The sequence below is a fragment of the Rhincodon typus genome, chromosome 2 (genome assembly GCF_021869965.1).
Source record: "Rhincodon typus isolate 14 chromosome 2, sRhiTyp1.1, whole genome shotgun sequence".
Classification (NCBI taxonomy): domain Eukaryota; kingdom Metazoa; phylum Chordata; class Chondrichthyes; order Orectolobiformes; family Rhincodontidae; genus Rhincodon; species Rhincodon typus.
This window is the reverse complement of record NC_063333.1, coordinates 143,263,545-143,283,490: the sequence shown is the minus strand read 5'-3', so window position 1 is coordinate 143,283,490 and position 19,946 is coordinate 143,263,545. Positions and strand designations below refer to the sequence as shown.

The following is a 19,946-nucleotide window of genomic DNA, read 5'->3' as shown; positions in this document are numbered from 1 at the left end:
CAGAGGTGCTTTTATAGCAATAGATGGCAGTTTCATAGCACCATTACTGAGAACAGCTTTATGTTCCAGTTTTATCACATGAATTTGAATTCCACTGGCTGTCATGGTGAATTTGAACCAATGTTCCACAGCATTAATCTGGGTTTCTGGATTAAAATCCAAAGATAGCACCGATAATGACACTGGCTCGCCGATACTTTGGTTTTGTACAAATATAAGATTAGTTCATAAGGGGCAGAGTGGTTGCTCAGCAGTAGATACAGTTTTACACATCGTTACAAAACACAGCAGTACCTCATGAACAAGGCAAGTTTGGGATGTTTTACACACAGCAATACTGCAGCATAGAAGAGGAAGTTCTCTTCAGTGCACTGAATTCTAATTGACTGCTGCCTGTGTGGATAACAATGAGCAATGACAAGTACTTCTTGACTCAAGAAGCTGTCTTTTTCAGAGGAACAATGATAGCAAACACCATCAGTTTCACTGGTCTTATGACGAGGAAAGTCAGGATATTCTATTCCACACTCAAAGTACAGGATTCAGTTTATGTAACCTGTCCTGTGCTAGACTGAAAAACAGCCCAGATGCAGAATTAATAAAATATCAGATCCTACAGCACAAGGCTTAAAATAAATCAGAATTGCTACAAGGCAGCTAATCAAAATTCTGCCCTCAAAATATGAAGGACAGCAAGAAAATCTATCCATTCTTTAATCAGTGCCTGAAGAGTCTCTGGCAGTTGTCAATACTTTTTTATATAAGTTTAAATTAAGTGCATGTGGCACAGGACAAACCATTTGTGACAAAAGTAAATGTAAAATGATTACAAAATCTAAACCCAAGCAGAGAGGGTCAAACAGTTTGTGTTGTAATGCAGTACAGAATTCAAATAGAAACTACACCTTCTTCTGATATTTCCTTGTTCAAAGTGCACGCTGCACTGTTACAGTAAAAAGTCATCTGGTGATTACCACAGAAAACCATCGCGTTGTGTCATGTTTAAGACTGGTGTTTTACTTGTCCATGGCTTGTCAGCAGCAATCAAACAAATGTGCTCAGTGTTTTCACAGAATTAATACGCTGTTTAATGATAGAAACAACAGCTTTTGATGCTAAACAAAAACCAAAAGAACGGCAGGTGCTGTAAATCTGAAACAAAAACAAATTACTGGAAAAGCTCAGCAGGTCTGGCAGCATCCGTGGAGAGAAATCAGAGTTAACGTTTCAGTTCAAGTTCTGAAGAAGAGTCACTCAACCTGAAATGTTAACTCTGATTTCTCTCCACAAATGCTGCCAGACCTGCTGAGCTTTTCCAGCAATTTCTGTTTTTGTAGCTTTTGATGTTATGTTGCTGTGGGTTTGAATATTGCTTAGTGCGGCTGAAGCCAATTGTAATTCCAGTAACATTGCCTTCTAGAGATGAGTTAACTCAATAAAAAACAGGTTTAAACCAGATATTTCTCTGGTGTCTCATTGTTCCACACAGAACAGTAAACAGCAAATCCCCATTCTACTGCAACAGTTTTATCAGACTTTAAACTACCCAGTGCAAAACACTTAGGTGGTTATTATTTTCCACAAATATTTTAATTCATGCATATATTTTCTGCCAGAGACCTCTTCGCTCTAATATCTATATTTCACATAACCTGTGGAAGCATATCCTTTTTAACAATTTGGGTAGAGCTGCAAATTCTGCAGTCCATAAAAGAATAAAACCTTCACAATTTTGCAGCAGAATTTTTTTGTTTCTCTTTCAGGAAATTGTCCAGGCCGCTCTGACAGACTCATGCTGCTGAAAATTATGGAATATTCTCAGTTATCAAATTAGCTCTGATCACAGTCAGAGCTTTGGGCTACCAAGAGCCTCCAAACATTCTTCTCAAAATTATTCATTTGGTGGTCAAGCTTTCACTGTGACTTGAGACTTTCTCTCCCCCTTACACCTCACCCATCAGATCAGTGCCATAGGTCAATACATAGAAAAATGGTCTCCCAAATGGAACAAATTTAAGGCAGGATATATGGAGATCACAGAACACATCAAAAGTTTCAAAGTTTAGGAGATGACAATAGAGGGCTCAGTGAATTGGAATACTGCGTCATCAAACAGATCTTCTGGAAGTTCTTCATCGCCATCAGCGAAGTAAGTTGGGAATGGTGGATTCTTATTGTCTTGCTGATGAGTAGGTAATGTGGTATCATTGACCTGGTACAAAACAAAGAATGCAAAATTACTGTAATTTTTAAATCATTCTGTTTATTTTAATGTGTTAAACCAGCTCTGATAAAAGAATACACATCATTCCAAATAATGAAAGCAAGCCTTCTGGAAAATGTCTAATTTGTTGAAGCCTGTTCTATATTCTCATTTGTGATGGAATAATTTTATCTTTCACATCTTTAGAGCCAGATGCAGAGCATGAACATTATTTCTTACAATTCTTGTGATGAACTCACCACAGCAGCAAATTACATGAAATATAACGCTGGGTTTCAACAAAAAGGTTACAGACCTAAAATGCTAACCGTATCTAGCATTCTCTCAGACGGTGCACGACCTGCTAAACGCTCATAGTATTTCGTGTTTTTATTTACTTAGCAGTTTGTTTTCCTGCATGACTGTTGTGTGACAACATTCTTTAGGCCCATTATAAAAGCTGTCACAATCCTAGGGTATCCAAACAAAAGGCCTGCATGGTGACACAGCATCATGACCTCTGCAAGTTCCAAAATGCAAAACCAATGAAATGCTTGTGAGACATCAGCCCAATTGTAATGTCGGAAAGATTGCAGTGAATTTACACGCAGCAAAGTCTCAAAACCAGCAATTCCTTAATGACCAGTAATCAGCTTTGGTGATGTTGACTGAGGTATTAACATTGGACAGGGCACCCAAATTCAGAACCCATCTTATATTGAATCTTGTGAATTTGAGCTTGTCTATTTTTTTCTGCAAACTTAACAATTCATACAAAAGTGTCATCACTCCAGAGCGGATGTTTCATTTAGTGTTTCAATTAATCTCCATCTTTGGTGCCTTTCTCAGCAGTAAAATATTCCTGCTGTCACCCCCTGTTGTTCCTCCATATATCTTTCCTCCTTCAAGTCTAAAGGACTTGAAGCTTAGTGCATCTGATACACAAGGCTCTATCACCAGATCTATTGGAGGGAATGTACCATACACTATCAGGCCCCCCACTCTTCACCAAAGCCACCCAGTAATCCTAGAAAAGTCTACCATATAAACCAGCTCTTTGACAAAGCTTTTGGTCGTGTTTCTGGTTCCTTCTTTGGCAAAGCATTTCATTTTCTGACAACTAATGTGCCAATCTCCCAACTAGGTAAACCAGACTTTGAAATCCCACACCCTACGAGAACGTTAATGTTAAATTGAGACCTGGTGCCTTAATTCAGCAACAATATTTAAATGCACTGGCCTCACATGAATTACAACAGGTAAATCTATGACATTTGCATAAATCTCTAATTTAGTGTTGATCCTCCCAGTGTACTGTTGCATTCCCATTTCCTGTTATAAAAACTGTCAAAAGCATAATGAAGCAGTGTTCAGGAATATGCACAAGTCTAGCTTTAAAACAAACTGTCATCATTTTTCAGAGAAATTTTTCGCCACTGCGAGTATTTCCTTCACCACCAACCTTCCCAACCATTCTTCTTTGCAGTGGTGGCACAAATACACCTGTTGTGAAAGGGAAGAAAGGAAAATCTTCAGTGACAAATGCTAGCACTGTTCTGAAATCACAGGCTCCGGGGTGTTAATGTACAATGGATCGCTCCCTTTTTCCGTGTGTGTGCTTGCTGCCACTGCACCTGGAGGGGACCAACTCACTGTCCATGCAGTCACAGTGCCTCTGATGCCCCAGCTGGAGACACAGCTTCCAGAAAAGATGAGGGTAGGTGAACATATGAATAAGGGAAGGTAGATCATTCAGCTGCACAAGCCTGTTTTGCAGGTCAACAAGATCACGGCTGATCTGATCGCAAACCCAAATCCTCATTCCCGCCTATCCCTGATAATCTTTCAGCCTTTTGCTTAATGAGAAACTATCTACTGCTACCTTAAAAATATTCAACCATTCTGCTGCCACCGTTTTTAGGAAGATAATTCCAAAGCCCCTAAATATTCAGAGAAAAATAAAATGCAATCCCTTGTTTTTATAACAGTCACCCCTAGTTCGAGATTCTCCTGACATTCCCCTCTCGAGAGGGGACATCCTCTTCACATATAGCCTATTAAAATCCCTCAGGATTTTATCTGTTTCAATAAAGCTATGTGTTATTCTTCGAAACTCCAGCTGATACAAGCCCAGCCGTGACCCACATTTCCTCAAGACAACCTTCTCATTCCAGCTATTAGTCCAGCAGCCCTTCTTTGAACTGCCTCCAACACATTTACATCCTTCCTGAAATAAGGTGACCACCCACAATGCTGCACAATTCAAAACTATTTTAACAAGTGCATAAATAATAAACTGTGCCAGAGTGTAGCATAGGGAGCTCATAGCAGGGAGGAGGGGCTTTGAGCCAAGTGTTGGAGCTCACTCGATGGACCAAATGGCTCAATTCTGTTCCTGGATTTTACAGTGGCAGAGCAGGGCACACAGGCAGTGAGTGAAGCTTGGAGTGGGCAGTGGCTCGTGCTAACAGCACAACAATTACGTAAGTGGCACCACTCTCAGATTGGGTGTGAACTTCCTGTTTCAGTGACATCACACAACTGGCAACCTGTGACGAGTGCAGGGGCAGGGGGCAGGAGATACTCTGCTTTTTGTTTAAACCACTGTCAGAAGATGGGAGGGTAAACTGTTAACAGGAATGAATTGCAGAGAATGATATTGTTCTTAAAAACTGCTGATTGTTGCTGTCAGAAATCCAGACGCATTGGAAATGTATCCAGGAGTTAACTGTGGAATGAAGAGGGGAGGGTGTCTACCATCATTGGTATGTACTCATTCATAGCAGTAAAACTAAGCATTAGATGCTGGGATGAATTTGACCCCTTGCTCTATCTCAACTTACAAAATGGGCAACCTACCTGCTGCCCAATACGGTAATATAAGATGACAGATTGAATTCTTGCTACACTAGTGCCCACACTGGCCACAATAAGCACAAGACTCTAAGTTTCAGATCACAGAGGGATGAGCATGCATAACGGATGGAAACATTTTGTTTTGCTGGGAACTTGAAAGCCAGCTCAGTGATATCACCACCATATCTTTTTGCCCTTTACAGATAAAAATATTTTGGGACAGAGGAAGAACACTGCACAGAATATCTAACAGAACAGCACAATGGTAACTCTGCCTGGCAGACTGAGCAGTCTAGCAGTGAATGTCCAATTTGTAATTAGACCATTGTATTGGGAAGTCTTCTATTTTAGAAGGGTTACGCAATTGTAGTTATTGCTCATTTTTGCAAAAATATATTCTTAAAAGATATCAGAACAATTTTAAGAAATTACATTGTCAAATAAAACCTGCTCCTGTTAATAAATTTACATATTACAGGATAATGTTGGAATCGAAAAGTGGTACATTTCCAATCTGTTTAATGTTGGGTCTATAAACATAACACAGACACAATAAAACAACTTCGAATGCATGTCTTCCCATTGTGTAACGATTAATGCCCTAACTATATTGTTTGCTTTAAATCAACATCTGGCTGAAATATTATTTAATCTATGTAATGAAGAGTATTTCTACAGCTAACAAGTAATTCACATTCACATAATTCCTTTAGAAGTCAGGTTATGCACACAGCAATTTGCAACAATTCAAATAAGTTCATCCTAAGATTTCAGTGATCATACAAACAGGCAATTACAAAAGGGAACAGGCCATTCAGCCCCTTGAGCCTGTTGCACCCCCTGATAGGACTGATCTGGTTGTGGCCTCAAGTCCACTTTCCTGCCTACCCTCAAGACTCTTTAATTCCCTTGTCGGTCAAGGATCTAAGTCTGCTTTCAAAGTAGTCAATTCAATGATCCCACCTCCACCAAATGGCTACTCGGGAGCCTTTGAGAAGATTTCTTATCTATCTTGAATAGGAGAGTCTTGACTTTTAAATTGCCCCTCTTTTTCTAGTCTCTCAAGGCCTTTTCTGCAAACATCCTGTTTGCATTCAATAAAGCAGAACAAATGAACTTTGAAAATAGACCTTTCGTTTGGTGCAATGGTGCTTGACAAGTATTGATCCCTCAGATGTGTGGGGTACTACCAGTGGTTCTGTGTCACAAATGATATTTATTTTGAGTCAATGGGCAATGCACCAGAATGTTGATAACGGGGAGTTCAGCAGTGATAATGACATTGCGAATGAAGGGGCAGTCATTCTCTTGTCAGAGATGGGCATTGCCTGACACTCGTGTGGTGTGAACGCTACTTGCCACTTATTAGCCCAAGTCTGGATGTTGCCCAGTTCTTTCTCCACATGGATGTTAGTGGTTTCTGTACTGACAAGTTACAAATAATGTCGAACATTGTGCGAACATCAGTAGACATTGCTACTTCTGACATTCTGATGGAAGGAAGATGATTGATGTAACAAAGAACCTGAGTCAGCTCAAGGGGAAGAATTCTATTTATATGTTAGAAGCCAGGCGTCGGACATAGATTCAGTTTGAGAAACACTTCTAAACATCGTTGGTCCAGAGCAAAGTATAGTAAATATATTGCGTTGAACTTAACACATACATCAAATAATTAGACTCCCTTTATATAAATGTCACTTGAGGGCACCGAGGAGATAAACAACATCTCCAAAGATTCCATTCTCCTTATGTATATTTAAGGCAAAGGCAGACAGATTCTTCATCTGTAGGGGATCTGGGGCTCTAGGGGAAGGGCAGGAAAGTGGACGTGAGGAATATCAGATCAGCCATGATCCTGTTGAATGGCGGAGCAGGCTCAAGGGGCTGAATGGTGTTTTCCAGTTCCCCTTTCCTACGGTTTTAAAGAACAATCACTTCAAGCACAGGAAGATTCAGGGCAATGTGGACACAGCCAGAACAATGAAATTAGTGTCAGCATAAAAGGCCAGAGGACTTACAGAATCATACAATGTATTTGTTCTCAATCTTGGAAGGATTTTTCAAAATCTTGTTCACAAGAATTCCTAAAATGTCAATTTTCATCTCTTGGTATCCCATTCATACTTCACCAACTCACAATCAGAATTAAGTTTCAGCAAAGAATAATAGGTGAGAATTTGTTTCATCCACAGTTTGCTGCCAAGGTGCATTTATTGTAAGGGCTGCAGACTAGTTTCTATGATTTTCATTAGGGTCACCATTACATTTTTAGCTTCCGAGATTTAATTGACAGCAACCCCAACGAAATCAGATTGTTAATTCATTCAATAGCTTGAGATTTCTTGCATCTTATTTATCACTATGTTTCGTCCTGTTGTCCAGTTTTGTTTTGTCTTTTTCCATTGTTCTGTCCATCAATCACCTCTTTCTGTTCTCAATGAGCAAGGAAATCGAGCAAGATGAGGAAACGGCAAGAAAGTAGTTATCAGATCAGCTATCTCACTGAATGGAAGGAGACTTGATTAGCTTAATTACTTACTTCTGCTCCTACATCTTATGGTCTTTAGGTGCCTATGTCCCAGGTTTATACCTTTTAATCTCACGTCTTGCTGTTTAGGCCTCCAAATGCACCATATGTTCCAAATAATAAATCAGCACTGTGCAAATTTAGATTTCATCTCTTATTAATAACCCACTTTTAGGTCTGATATGCACGCGAGGACAAAATCATAGCAGTAGAGAAAACTGTGCTCCCAAATGAAAAGTGGTTTTCTAATTTTGGGGATGGTTAATATTTGTCTGGCAACAGTAAGTGGCTCTCAAAAGGGAATTCTAATTTTGTTTTAACTTCTTTATTCTTTCATGGGATGGGAGCTATAAAGAGAAGGTGGATAGGCTGAGACTTTTTTCCCTGGAGCATGGGAGGCTGAGGGGTGACCTTGCAGAGATTTATAAAATCATGAGGGGCACAGGTAAGGTGAATAGCCAAGGTCTTTTCCCTAGGGTAGGGGAGTCCAAAACTAGATGGCATAGGTTTAAAATGAGAGGGGAAATATTTAAAAGGGACTTGAGGGGTAACTTTTTCACATAGAAGGTGGTGCTTTTATGGAACAAGCTGCCAGAGGAAGTGGCAGAGGAGCATACAATTACAACATTTAAAAGACTTTTGGACAGGTACATGGATAGGAAAGGTTTAGAGGGATATGGGCCAAATGCAGGCAAATTGGACTAGTTCAGTTTAGGAAAACGGATCGACAAAGGGACTGTTTCCGTGCTGTATGAGTTGGGCCGAAGGGACTGTTTCCGTGCTGTGTGATTATGACTCAATGAGTTATGTCATTCGCAAGCCAAGTATTTATTGCCCTTTCCTATTTGCCATTGTATTGTGTGGTTCGCTTGGTCATTTCTAAGGGTAGTTCAGAGTCAACCACAATGCTGAGGGTCTAGACTCACATGTAAGTCAGACCAGGGAAGGATGGCAGATTTCCCTTCACCAGAAGATATTGGTGATCCAGGTTTCTACAGCAGTCAGTCAATGATAGTGCTAATGGCCACCTATACCGAGACCAGCATTTGGTTCCAGATTTATTGCCAGCTACAGTGGTGGGATTTGAACCAGTGACACCAAAGCACTGCCCTGAACCCCTCGATTACTAGTCCAGTGACATAACCGCTACATCACTGTCTTCCCCAATTGTCCTCATTTTTAACCATAACCTGCAAATCTTTCTTAATATTTTAAACAATGCCTGATATTCAGTTAGCAAGTTAGACAAGAATGACTCAGCATGAAGGATTACTGTAATAATGGAGTAACATTAAAATAGAACATTAAAGGCAATAGTCATCAGAGTCCTAGTGGACCGTACGGCTGCTTTCTCATTAGAAAGAGAGGACTTGTGGCGGTTTAACCAGAGGGTTACCTTGCTTCAAGCGAAGAGGGCAGAATCTTCATGGTGGCCACAGCTGGTACAGGAACTGAATTCACATGGTTAGTGTCACTGCATTACAAACTGACTGTCCAGCCAACTGAGCTGCAAACCACCTAACGGTATGTTAAACTCACTCAACACAAAGTGCTGATTCACGACAAGCATGTGCTTGTTAAGAAAAATATAAGGAACTCACTACCATTATGGGCTGTCGGTGCCTGGGGTGGGGAGATAAGTAGTGAGCACATCAGTCCCAGTAAGAATAGCAATCACCACCACACTTCCTTTCCTTTGTCTTGTGCTATTCACCCAGAAGCCTACAATAATAACTCTTTGTTAAGCAGATGGCATCTCTGAGAAGCATCTGTTCATGTTTCAAGGAATGGGTGGTAAAGACTGGTGGTATAAATTAATTATACTGACTCAAAAATCTAATTAATCAAGCAAAGGAACTTTCTCAATAAATGATAAGAGCACAGAAAGAACAATATTTTACAATTTTGTGCAAGACATCATCACTGGAGATTGAGTGTGTTATTAGAAAAACAGATTGAGCAACTGTGGCCATTCGGCCTGCTCAGTCCATGCTGATTCCCTCCAGTTTATGGAGTGCCCTCTCTTGCCTTCCCATTGTAACCCTACACACCTCTCTCTTTTTAGATAAATCACCCAAATCTCTTTTGAAAGCCTCAAATGAACCTGCCCCCACCACATTCTCAGGAATTGTATCTCAAATCTCAAATCCCAATCGCTTGCCGAGTAGGAAAGGTTTCCCGTGTGTTGCTTCTTTTGACAATTGATTTCAATCTGTGCCCCTTGATTCTCAATCCTTCCTCCGATGTGAACAGTTCCTCCCCTCTTTACTGTGCTAGACCCTTCATGATTTTGAATATCTCAATCAAATCTATCAATTTAATCTGAATATGGCTCCGGGATGGTCAATGTTTGAAGTTGATGACATGACTTGGGCACATGTAGCTTCCATTTCATTTTCTAATGTTATCATCATCAGAATAGAGATAAGTTATAGATCAAGTTCATGACCCAGATTGCAAAATATGATAACTGGCAACAGCTGATGGGCAATCACACATTGTTGATCTTTACTTTAGAAAATCAGTTTTTTTAAAAATGTGGTAATTTCCAGATGTGTACAACTGATCCAAAAACAAAACAGGATCCCACCAGCATTGTAATTCTTCAATATTTACTGCAGGTCACTCATCACTGTCTGAACTGAATGCACCAGCAGAAAACAGAAATTGGAATAACATGACTACAGCTACATTTATAGAATAGAATCCCTACAGTGTGGAAGCAGGCCATTCAGCCCATTGAATCCACAATGACCCTCTGAAGAGTATCCCACCCAGACCCACACCCCTGTAACCCTGTGTTTCCCTTGGCTAACCTACCTGGCCTGCACAATCCTGGACATTATGGGCAATTTAGCACAGCCAATCCACCTAACCTGGACAGGTCTGGGCTGTGGGAGAAACTGGAGCACCCAGAGGAAACACACACAGACACGGGGAGAATGTGCAAACTCCACATAGACAGTTGACCAAGGGTGAAATCGAAACCCAGTTCCCGACACTGTGAGGCAGCAGTACTAACCACTGAGCCACTGTGCCAAATTGGTCTATTAGCCAAACAGGTTTCTACTCAATCTAGATGTAAAATGATCCTGGATTTCAATCTCATTACATTAGCTTCCTCACCAAGGAGGAGAAACAGGAAGTGAATATTGTGCTCTGGTGGCAATATCACTGGTGCTAGTAATCTAGAGACCCAAGAATTGTTTTGGGAGTGTGGGTTCAAATGCCATCATGATAGCTGGTGGAATTTCAATCCAATTAGTAAAATGTCAGTAACGACAACCATGAAGCCATCATCAACTGTTGTTTAAAAAGAAACATCTGGCTCACTAACACTCTTCATAAAAAGAAATCTACTATCCTTACTTTGTCTGGCCAGGCCAATGTTCTGGGGACATTGTTTCAAATCCCATCATGGCAAGGTGAAATTTGAGTCAATGAACATCTGGAATTAAAAGCTAGCCTAATGACAATTTGAAACCATTGTTGATTATTGTATTTAAAAAATCTCCTGGGTCACTGATGTTCTTTAGAGAAGGAAATCTGCTGTCCTTACCTGGTCTAGCCCAGGTGTGAACTCCAGACTTACACCAATGTGGTTGACGCTTAATTGGTCTCTGAAATGGCCTTAGCAATTCATTCAGTTCAGCGGCAATTAGAAATGGGTAACAAATGCTGGCCTTACCAGCGATGGTCACAGCCTAACAAAAGAAAATAAAAAATCCTGCTTGCGCACACCCATTGCTGAATGAGGACATTGAACCTCTCTCCTCTCTCTTCTGAAAATTCCAGAAACCCCGTGACCCAAAGAGTCTAGGTTTCCACAGCGAATCTCTACACAAAGTTACTGATCAGAGCTATCGCGCTAGGAAGGGATTTGCAGGGGCAAACACAGGGACAGCAGTTAATTCAGAAGTGCTGTCACATTGGCATATTCCCCAGTACTTCCCAACTGTGGATTTCATTAGGATTCACAGAGATTCACACAGTAAACATCTGAGAGTTTTCTCAGGTGGGGATAATGATTGGTGGATAGACTGATTTAAAAAGGCAAAAGGAAAGAAAATACCCAAGTTTAATGATTTGAAGGCTAAGCACATTCACAGAGCTACTCTAATGGACTCGAAATTCCAGAATTCTCCAACAAGGTAGACGTGAATTTATTACAAATATTAAATTGTAAATGTAGCTACTAAAATCAGTCACTGCTTTGTCAGTCTGATCATTTTTGCCTCTTCCAGATCAATAGAGTTAAAATTAAGACAACAGAAGGCTCTTCTGGTGTAGTGGTAATGAACTGGGATGTGCAGGTTCAAGTCCCACCTGCTCCAGAGAATTACAATACAGATGGTTTTGTGGTGCAGTGGTAGTGTCCCTACCTCTAGGCGACAAGGGCCAAGCTCAAATCCTATCTACTCAAGTGGAGTGTCATAATGCACTGGAACAGAATCATAGAATCCTTACAGTGTGGAAGCAGGCCATTTGGCCCATTGAGTGGCCCGCACCGACTCTCTGAAGAGCATCTCACCCAGACCCAACTCCTACGCTACTCCTGTAACCTGCTTTCTCCATGGCTGATCCATCTAGCCTACACATCCCTGGAAACAATGGGCAATTTAGCACGGCCAATCCACCTACCCTGCACATCTTTGGACTATGGGAGGAAACCGGAGTACCTGGAGGAAACCCTTGCAGACACGGCGAGGATGTGCAAACTCCACACAGACAGTCTCCCGAGAGTGGAATCGAACCAGGGTCCCTGGTGCTGTGAGGCAGCAGCGCTAACCACTGAGCCACCGTGCCAGGGTGATTAAAAATATTTGTGGGTCTGCTGGTGGTCGTAGCATCCCTATCACTAAACACAGAGTCCTGGGTTCAAGCTCCACCAGCTCATATTGGTCTGACTGCAGGTATTATTATACATAAATATATTATATGTAAAGTGACCAGTTTGTATGTTGTAACTTTTGCGATATTGATAATTCAAACTCCCAACTAAATTTTCCAATAGAATAGCTCGACTTGTGGCGGGACTGGGGGAACAGATCTCACATTCCATGCAAAACGTTCCGGCCTGACTTTTCACGGCTTGTTCCAGATCAATCTTTTGAATCTAATGGGTGGCCCAACCTACAAACAAAGCACTGTCAGGGCCTCTGCATCAAATAACATTAAGCACTATGCGCAGTAATTTAATAAACTGTGTAAATTTGCTTATTTATGAGCTACATGATGCTTTTGAACACACACAGGCACAGCTGCGAGAACCATATACCTCAGCAGATTTCAGTGATTTTCAATTCCCTTTGAACAGGACATAGTTTTAAACCAGGTGGATCTTTGGCAGGCAGCCTTTATTTCCTAAAAGCAGCAGCTGTCATGATCAAGTAGATTCCACATCAATTCCTCTTTATGACTCAAGTTCTTCAATCTGTCTTAGGGACTCGCGAGCAAGAAAACAAAGACGCTCACAAAGTCAGCAGCAACTGCATGGAAAAGCAGCAACGCACCAAGCTGATTTCAGCTAAAATAATTAGGAACAAATCGTCAGAGCAGTTAGCTGGAGATTCCGGATTGAAACAAAGCAGTGTTTGATGACAATTCCAGGATGGATATCTCTCAGTGATCAAAGTGATGCTCACTACATTTGATTTTATTTTGATAGAAACTATTGGGCAGAGGTTTGGGTGCAGTTACCTTATTGTTGGCAATAAATGTCAATTTCTTACATTTTCATAACCGATTAAACTCCAGTTTGTGGGAAACTAAACCAGCGGCGCATATGGTAAATTGCTGCATTGTTATACAGTTTTACATTCAGTGAAACCTTTAAGTCATTTAGCAGCACAAACATTATCCGATATTCAAATGGAGTGGGAGAAGCATATTTATGTATGCAAATTTAAACATCAAGTTTAATTATTTGATGCTACACTGGGCCTTACTTTTATTTTCTCCATTTAACATTGTCTATTGTATTAGTTTGTTCAGGAGGCATAGTTTAAACTCTTAAGGTTCAGATTTTTATTCACAGGATCATAGACACAGCAGGAGTCCCCTTCTCCCAGTGTGCTTGGGCCCACTGAAGAAGAGCCCCCAGTTTAATCTCACTTTTCAGCTCTGTAATCCTGCAGGTTATGGCAATTGAGGCATATTATTAACTGGAAATGATCGGTGACAGAGCACAAAAGGTCCTTTATATTTTTGATTTCAGTACTTTGAAGTGATGGTGTCAAGGTGAGCATTCGTTTAGCAAATATATTCACCGTGATTACTGGGATTCACCAAGGGGTCCAGAACCAGCAGTCACATTCTAAGGATATGGGCTAGGCCGTTTACTACTGAGATGAGGAGAAACTTCTTCAGCCAGTGGTGAGCCTTTGGAATTCTCTGTCACAAAATTCAGTTGAAGTCAAAAAATTGAATGTTTTCAAGAAGGCCTTAGGGTTAAGGGATCAAGGTTACCAGGGAACAGAGTTGGATGGTCAGCCATGATCACACTGAATGGCAAAGCTGGACTGAAGGGTTGAATGGCCTACTCCTGCTTTCTACATTTCTATACTAAACCCAATCTCATTTTAAAACAACCAAACATTGTCACTGTATTTAAGAAATCAAAGCTGTAATTTAAGAAATCAAAGTAAAGGCCACAGATTGTAGTTCCGGATTCTGAGGCTGAGGGACCAAAGAAGAAATCAGAAACCGCTAGAAATACTCAGGAGGTCTGGCAGCATCAGAGAAACATTAACTCTGATTTCTCTCCACAGATGCTGCCACACCTGCTGAGTTTTTCCAGCGATTTCTGATTTTGTGACCAAAGAAGGAACCTTGAAAGCCACTGAAAGTGATAATAAGAAACGAGAACTGAGGCTAGAGAAAGTGTGACTACAAATCAGTTGGTGCCAAGCATGAACAGTCTCACATGAATTCAAATTTATAGCTGGAATTGTAACAATGATAGGATTTGATGTTTCATTAGTATTCTCTCCACTTTAAGCCTTTCTTCAGAAATGATTCTTGAAGTCAGATTTATAACTTACCCTCTTTACTTCAGGAAGGATTTTAACAAAACCTATTCAGTGAAATTGGGATTCAGGTAGAGAACTGAACAGGATCGTGGAGAAAAATTGCAGATCTGAGGTCTATTTAAAAAAAAACTTTTTAAGCAAATTTCACCTGTAAGATAGGGCATAGTTACTTCATTTGTTATCCCACTGCTCAAACAAATTGATGCAGCACTACTCCAGTGCCAGCTTTTGATTGAAATAAATTGTAGTTTGCAATCTTACCTTCACAAAGCAGTTTTTGTGTCCTGGGACTGATCCATGAACATAAAGGATATTCTCTTTTGTATTCACTCTCCAGACCTACAAATGCATAAACACCTTTCTAATAAATAAATTTACAGCAGAAGAACCTTATAGACAGTTTACCTGTGCAAAGAACACATTCTGTCAAGAGGTATAATGGTAAATTCTCCAAGACTGTACACCAACAGAGAACCACACCTGTCAGTGCAGAGATCAAAAAGAGAATAAAATAATTGCGTGTGTGAGACACATGATTTTCCTTCTACCATTTGGTTGCTCGTCCCTAGTCTACCTCCTTTCAAGCTCTTCTCAAAAATTAAAACTGAAATGCACACCATCCTCTACTCCATTTACACCCAGTCTAAGATCAAACTGACTTGGGTTTTCCTCATATAGCAAGAAAGGCCAGGTATTAAATAGGACCTACTGAGTATAAAGAATTTGCATTTATGTAGCACCTATCAACATTGTGGTGTCCTAAACTGCTTCATAGCCTAATAACTGATTTGCAGTCTAGTTAACACTGAAATATATAGAGATGCAACACAGATGTATTTGGCAACTAAACCACAGACAGCAAAACTATTCTAATTAGTAAGCCAAATATTACTACTGATCAAAATACATCAGGTATTGACCGAACTTACAGCAGAGACAAACAATCTGTCTCACAACATGCTTCTGCAAATTGTGAAACATGACTAAAGCTAGAAGTGTTTCTAAGTAAATGTTGTTATTTCTGCATCAAGTGCTGTTGTGGATTTCAAGTCTCAAGAATGAAGATCGAAAGGTTTGACTAAGCTCTTCAAATCATTTTAACATCTGCCATCTACAACATAATTCATATAATTCCGTGCTACAAAGTTTTCCCAACTGAGTTTGTGATGCAGAACAACGCCAACAGCACAGATTCAAATTCCATACCAGCTGACGTTACCATAAAGATCCTTCCTTCTCAATCTCGCCCCCTCCTTTAAGACACAGTGACCCTCAGGTTAAACCATCACCAGCAGTCTCATGGTCCTCCAGGATTACGGCAAATTTACTTCTACTTTAGCCTCAAATGTAAAAAAAAATGCACAGAACAAACTTTTATTCTTTGAAGTTTCACCATTGTCTTGTTTTAGTCAAATATCGCAAATGCACTAGACAACCAATTATGGCAAAAATTGAAGGAAATACAGTAACTTTTTCTCCCAGTACCTGATTCTGACCCCAGGTTTAATCACATATAGGCATACTTGACAAATCTGACCTTTAATCCAAATGCTGTTCTATAGACGTTTCCCATTTTTCCAGGCATTTTCTTCCCAGGAAAAACTCTGGCAGGGTCCTGCATTCACAATGACAAGAAATTCCTTGTGACACAAATGGATAAGATTCAACAGTTCAACACGAAGTTATACATTTTTTAAATCATTGTTCATGGGATGTAGGCATCACTGACTCAGCTGGCAATTATTGCCCATTCCGAATTGCCCAAGAGAAGGTTTGTTGAGCTGTCTTCTTGAATCACTACACACCGACTGCACTTTTGGGAAAGGACTTCCAGGATTTTGCCCCAGTGATAATGTGGCAACAGTAATATTGTTTCAAATCAGGATGGTGTGTAGCTTGGAGGGGAATAGACAAGTGGTGATGTCCCTACGCACCTGCTACTCTTGACCCTCTAGGTGGTAAAGGTCATGAATTCAGTTGTGTTGTCAACAAAGATTGCATATACAGCCATCACTGTGCCCAGTGATGAAGGAAGTGAACACTGAATGCATTAGATGTGGTTCCAACTGTTAGAACCCTTGCTAATTTTTCATTATTTTATACTTTATCAATCTTGATTAGGAGTTGTGAACTGAGAACTGAAAATTACCTTTGGATTGTAGGCATTGGCTTGTGTGGGAAATAAAGAAAGTGGGAATAAACAAATTATTGTTTGTTTGTGAGGCCAGGGCTGGAAGTCAATTCCAGGTTGGTTCCTGATCAAAAGGTTCCACAGGGTCTTCGGCACCAGCGAAGAATAGTATATTTAAATAGATATTTGGACACAATAGAGGGCTGTTTCTAGAAACTGGTTCTAGCAAGGCTGGGAGAGGCGTTATGCTCAAGCAAATGGCAGATATTGAATGGTAACTGGGACCTCATGGAGACATGGTCACTCTGACAGGGAGTGGCCAGAGTTTGAATTGGGGTTTTGGACAGAGTTTTCTGTGATGAGTTTGGCTGTTGACGCTACAGCATGAAGACTTGAAATCTACCTACTCAACTTCCTGTTGCCAGCTATTGGAAGTTCAGACAGTAGAAACTAAGTTACCAGTTTCACTGACGTCCTCTGAAGGAAGTGTAAAGGTGGCCCTGGTCAACATCTTTGGCAACTTTTTCAAGAAACAATCCTACATGTGGAACAGCGCATCATGAAAACCACTTAAATAATTTGTCCCGTTTTGTTATTTTCTTTTATTTTTCCCTTAACATGTTTGTTCATCTGTCTGACTTTTGTGTGAACTGGGTGGTAACAGAAGTTATTGGGTTTAAATCATAGACATTAATCAGATTACTCTGTTGTTTAATTTTGTTCTGCTAAAGCTATTGTATTGTTAATAAATTGCTAGTCTTTTGTTTAAGATACAAACCCAATGTCTAGAATTGATTATTTTCAGATTTTGAGATTGATTATTTTAAAGTCTGGTTAGGAACCACTGGGGTCAACGTTGAGGATCTTTGAAGGTTTTAATTCTTTGTCTTTTCTCAAATATAAAGGTAGAAAGGCTGATTTGTTTCAGTGGAATGTTTCTGTGTTATAACACAACCACATGGGCAGTTTTATCCTCAAGACTTCACATTACTTTGTATATATTGTGACTTGCATTTAGGATATTTTCAGTATAAAGTCTATAATCAATTTATTAAGCTACCGGTTAAATCATTATGTTATTTAGATATATTGGTATAAATATCTTCACCTACAGAATTCTAATATTCCACACATTTATTTAAAAAACTCAATATCTTAATTATGGTTACAAAAAAATTCATATGAAATTTAAGAAACAGATTAAAATTTGGGCACAAAAGTGCAAAAACATGACGAGACTGTGAAATGTGAGGGGGACACTGAACTCAAGTCAATAAACCACACTCTGTTTTATCTATTCATTTGAAGTAAACAACACTCTGAAATTGGCTATTTACTCATCGTTACTATGCAATGAGATGCAATTTCTGAAATTGTGTTTTCAAATGCAAATAATACATTAGAATGCCACTGTAGCTACTGCTGACCAGACAGATTGCATTGAATCTGGAAGCCAAGGCCATCCAAATGAACCAAACATCATAACAATAAATGCTGGAGATCGCAGCGATCAGACAGCATCCATGGAGAGAGAGCAAGTTAATGTTTCGAGTCTAGATGACTCTTCATCAGAGCTGAAGGGAAGTGTAAAGGGGGCAGCATTTATTTTATAGTTGGAGGGATGGGAGAGGTGGTGGGGTATAGATTGCTGATGGAGAAAAGATGTTAATAGTCACATTCCAATCATTTAATATGAACTGTCAACATCTCTTCTCCACTAGCACTCTACACCCCACCACTGCCACTGGCCCCTAACTACAGCATAAATGTTGTCCCCTCCACACTTCGTCAGCTCTGATGAAAAGTCATCTAGACTGGAAACGTTAGCTTGCTCTCTCTCCATGGATGCTGTCTGATCTGCTGTCATCTCCAGCATTTCTTGTTGTCAGTACTGATTCCAGCATCTGCAGTGATTTGCTCCTACATCATAACAAACTGTCTCAGATCCTGTGCTAACAGAATGGAAGAGCTTAAGGCCTTGAATTGTTGAAGCAGATGAATAACGATGATTCAGTTTGTTCTAAGGTGCTTAGTCATGTCGGAAATGCTCCTTCCATAAGTAACAGAATGATACTTACACCCCCGGGGCCTGATGCTCCTGGCCTCCTATGGGTTTTCGTCTGTCCATGAGTTGCAGGCTGACCTTTAAATCCCCACCTTTTCATAACTCCCTGAAAACCTTTGCCAATTCTGCAAGAAGTTCACAAGATTAGAATTGTTTTTTGCATTTGAGAATTACAGCCTCAAAATTGCACACCATAATTCACATGCATTCCTCTCAGGCGCTTATAATACACTGACAAAACAAAATTAATCAAGAAGTCTTAGAACATATGACATTGGTGAAATGTAGTCTAATTTTAAAGGAAAATCATAGATTGTTTCTAAGAGTGTGGGAGGCAGGTTCAATCAAGGCCTTCAAGAGGGAACTGGATTATTATTTGGAAAGAAGAATACGCAGAGCTATGAGAAGGCGAGGAAACGTGTTATTAATCTAAAGAGCTAGAGCAAAGACAGGCATACTTCTCCCAGGTAACAATTCTACAACTGGAAAGAGCAGTACAACACAATCAGCATTCCATAAGAGATATTTACACTTTTTCTGCATGCTATCCCTCTGTGCAGTTTTTACTGTACAAGGAGGTCAGTTACCTCAGTCGGCTAGGCGACTGGTGCAGTTACACCAATACCGTGGGTTCAATCCCTGCACTGGCTGAGGTTACCATGAAGGACTCTCCTTGTCAATGTCTCCCCTTGCCTGAGGTGTGGTGACCTTCAGGTTAAACCACCCACCACTCATCTCTCTCTCTGACAACATAGCCCTGCTTTTTTATTAATGAGAGAGATCTAGGCGTTCAGGAACATAGTTTCTTCAAAGGTGCATCACAGGTAGACTGGGCCGTTAAACCGACATTTGTACACTTGCCTTCATTGGTCAGAGCATTGAGTATAGGAGCTCGGACATCATATTGCAGTTGTACAGGACATTGGTGAGGTTACTTTTGGAGTACTGTGTACAATTCTGGTCGCCCTGCTATAGGAACTGTAATGGACCAGACCAAACCCTCTCATAATACATTCAGAAGATAGTCTAGACACTAAATTTTTCCTATTTTAAAGGTAACTGTAAGCGTTGCGTTCCAGATTCAATTCAATTGTTCAAACTATCGACTTTAAACAAAGCACACGTTGTTT

At 40.2% G+C, this 19,946-nt stretch overlaps 1 protein-coding gene across 1 annotated transcript in view; it reads right to left on the bottom strand.

The window, feature by feature from the left end:
• Window positions 1–996: 996 nt before the first annotated feature.
• Window positions 997–19,946, bottom strand: part of mrpl3 (mitochondrial ribosomal protein L3) — a 54,607-nt gene continuing 35,657 nt past the window's right edge. The window contains exons 5-8 of the mRNA XM_048612604.1: window positions 18,830–18,941; window positions 16,158–16,235; window positions 14,882–14,959; window positions 997–2,212 (exon numbers count right to left, since the gene is read on the bottom strand). Coding sequence (XP_048468561.1) covers window positions 2,063–2,212; window positions 14,882–14,959; window positions 16,158–16,235; window positions 18,830–18,941 — 418 coding nt within the window. The 3' untranslated portion in view covers window positions 997–2,062. The remainder of the gene's footprint in view (window positions 2,213–14,881; window positions 14,960–16,157; window positions 16,236–18,829; window positions 18,942–19,946) is intronic.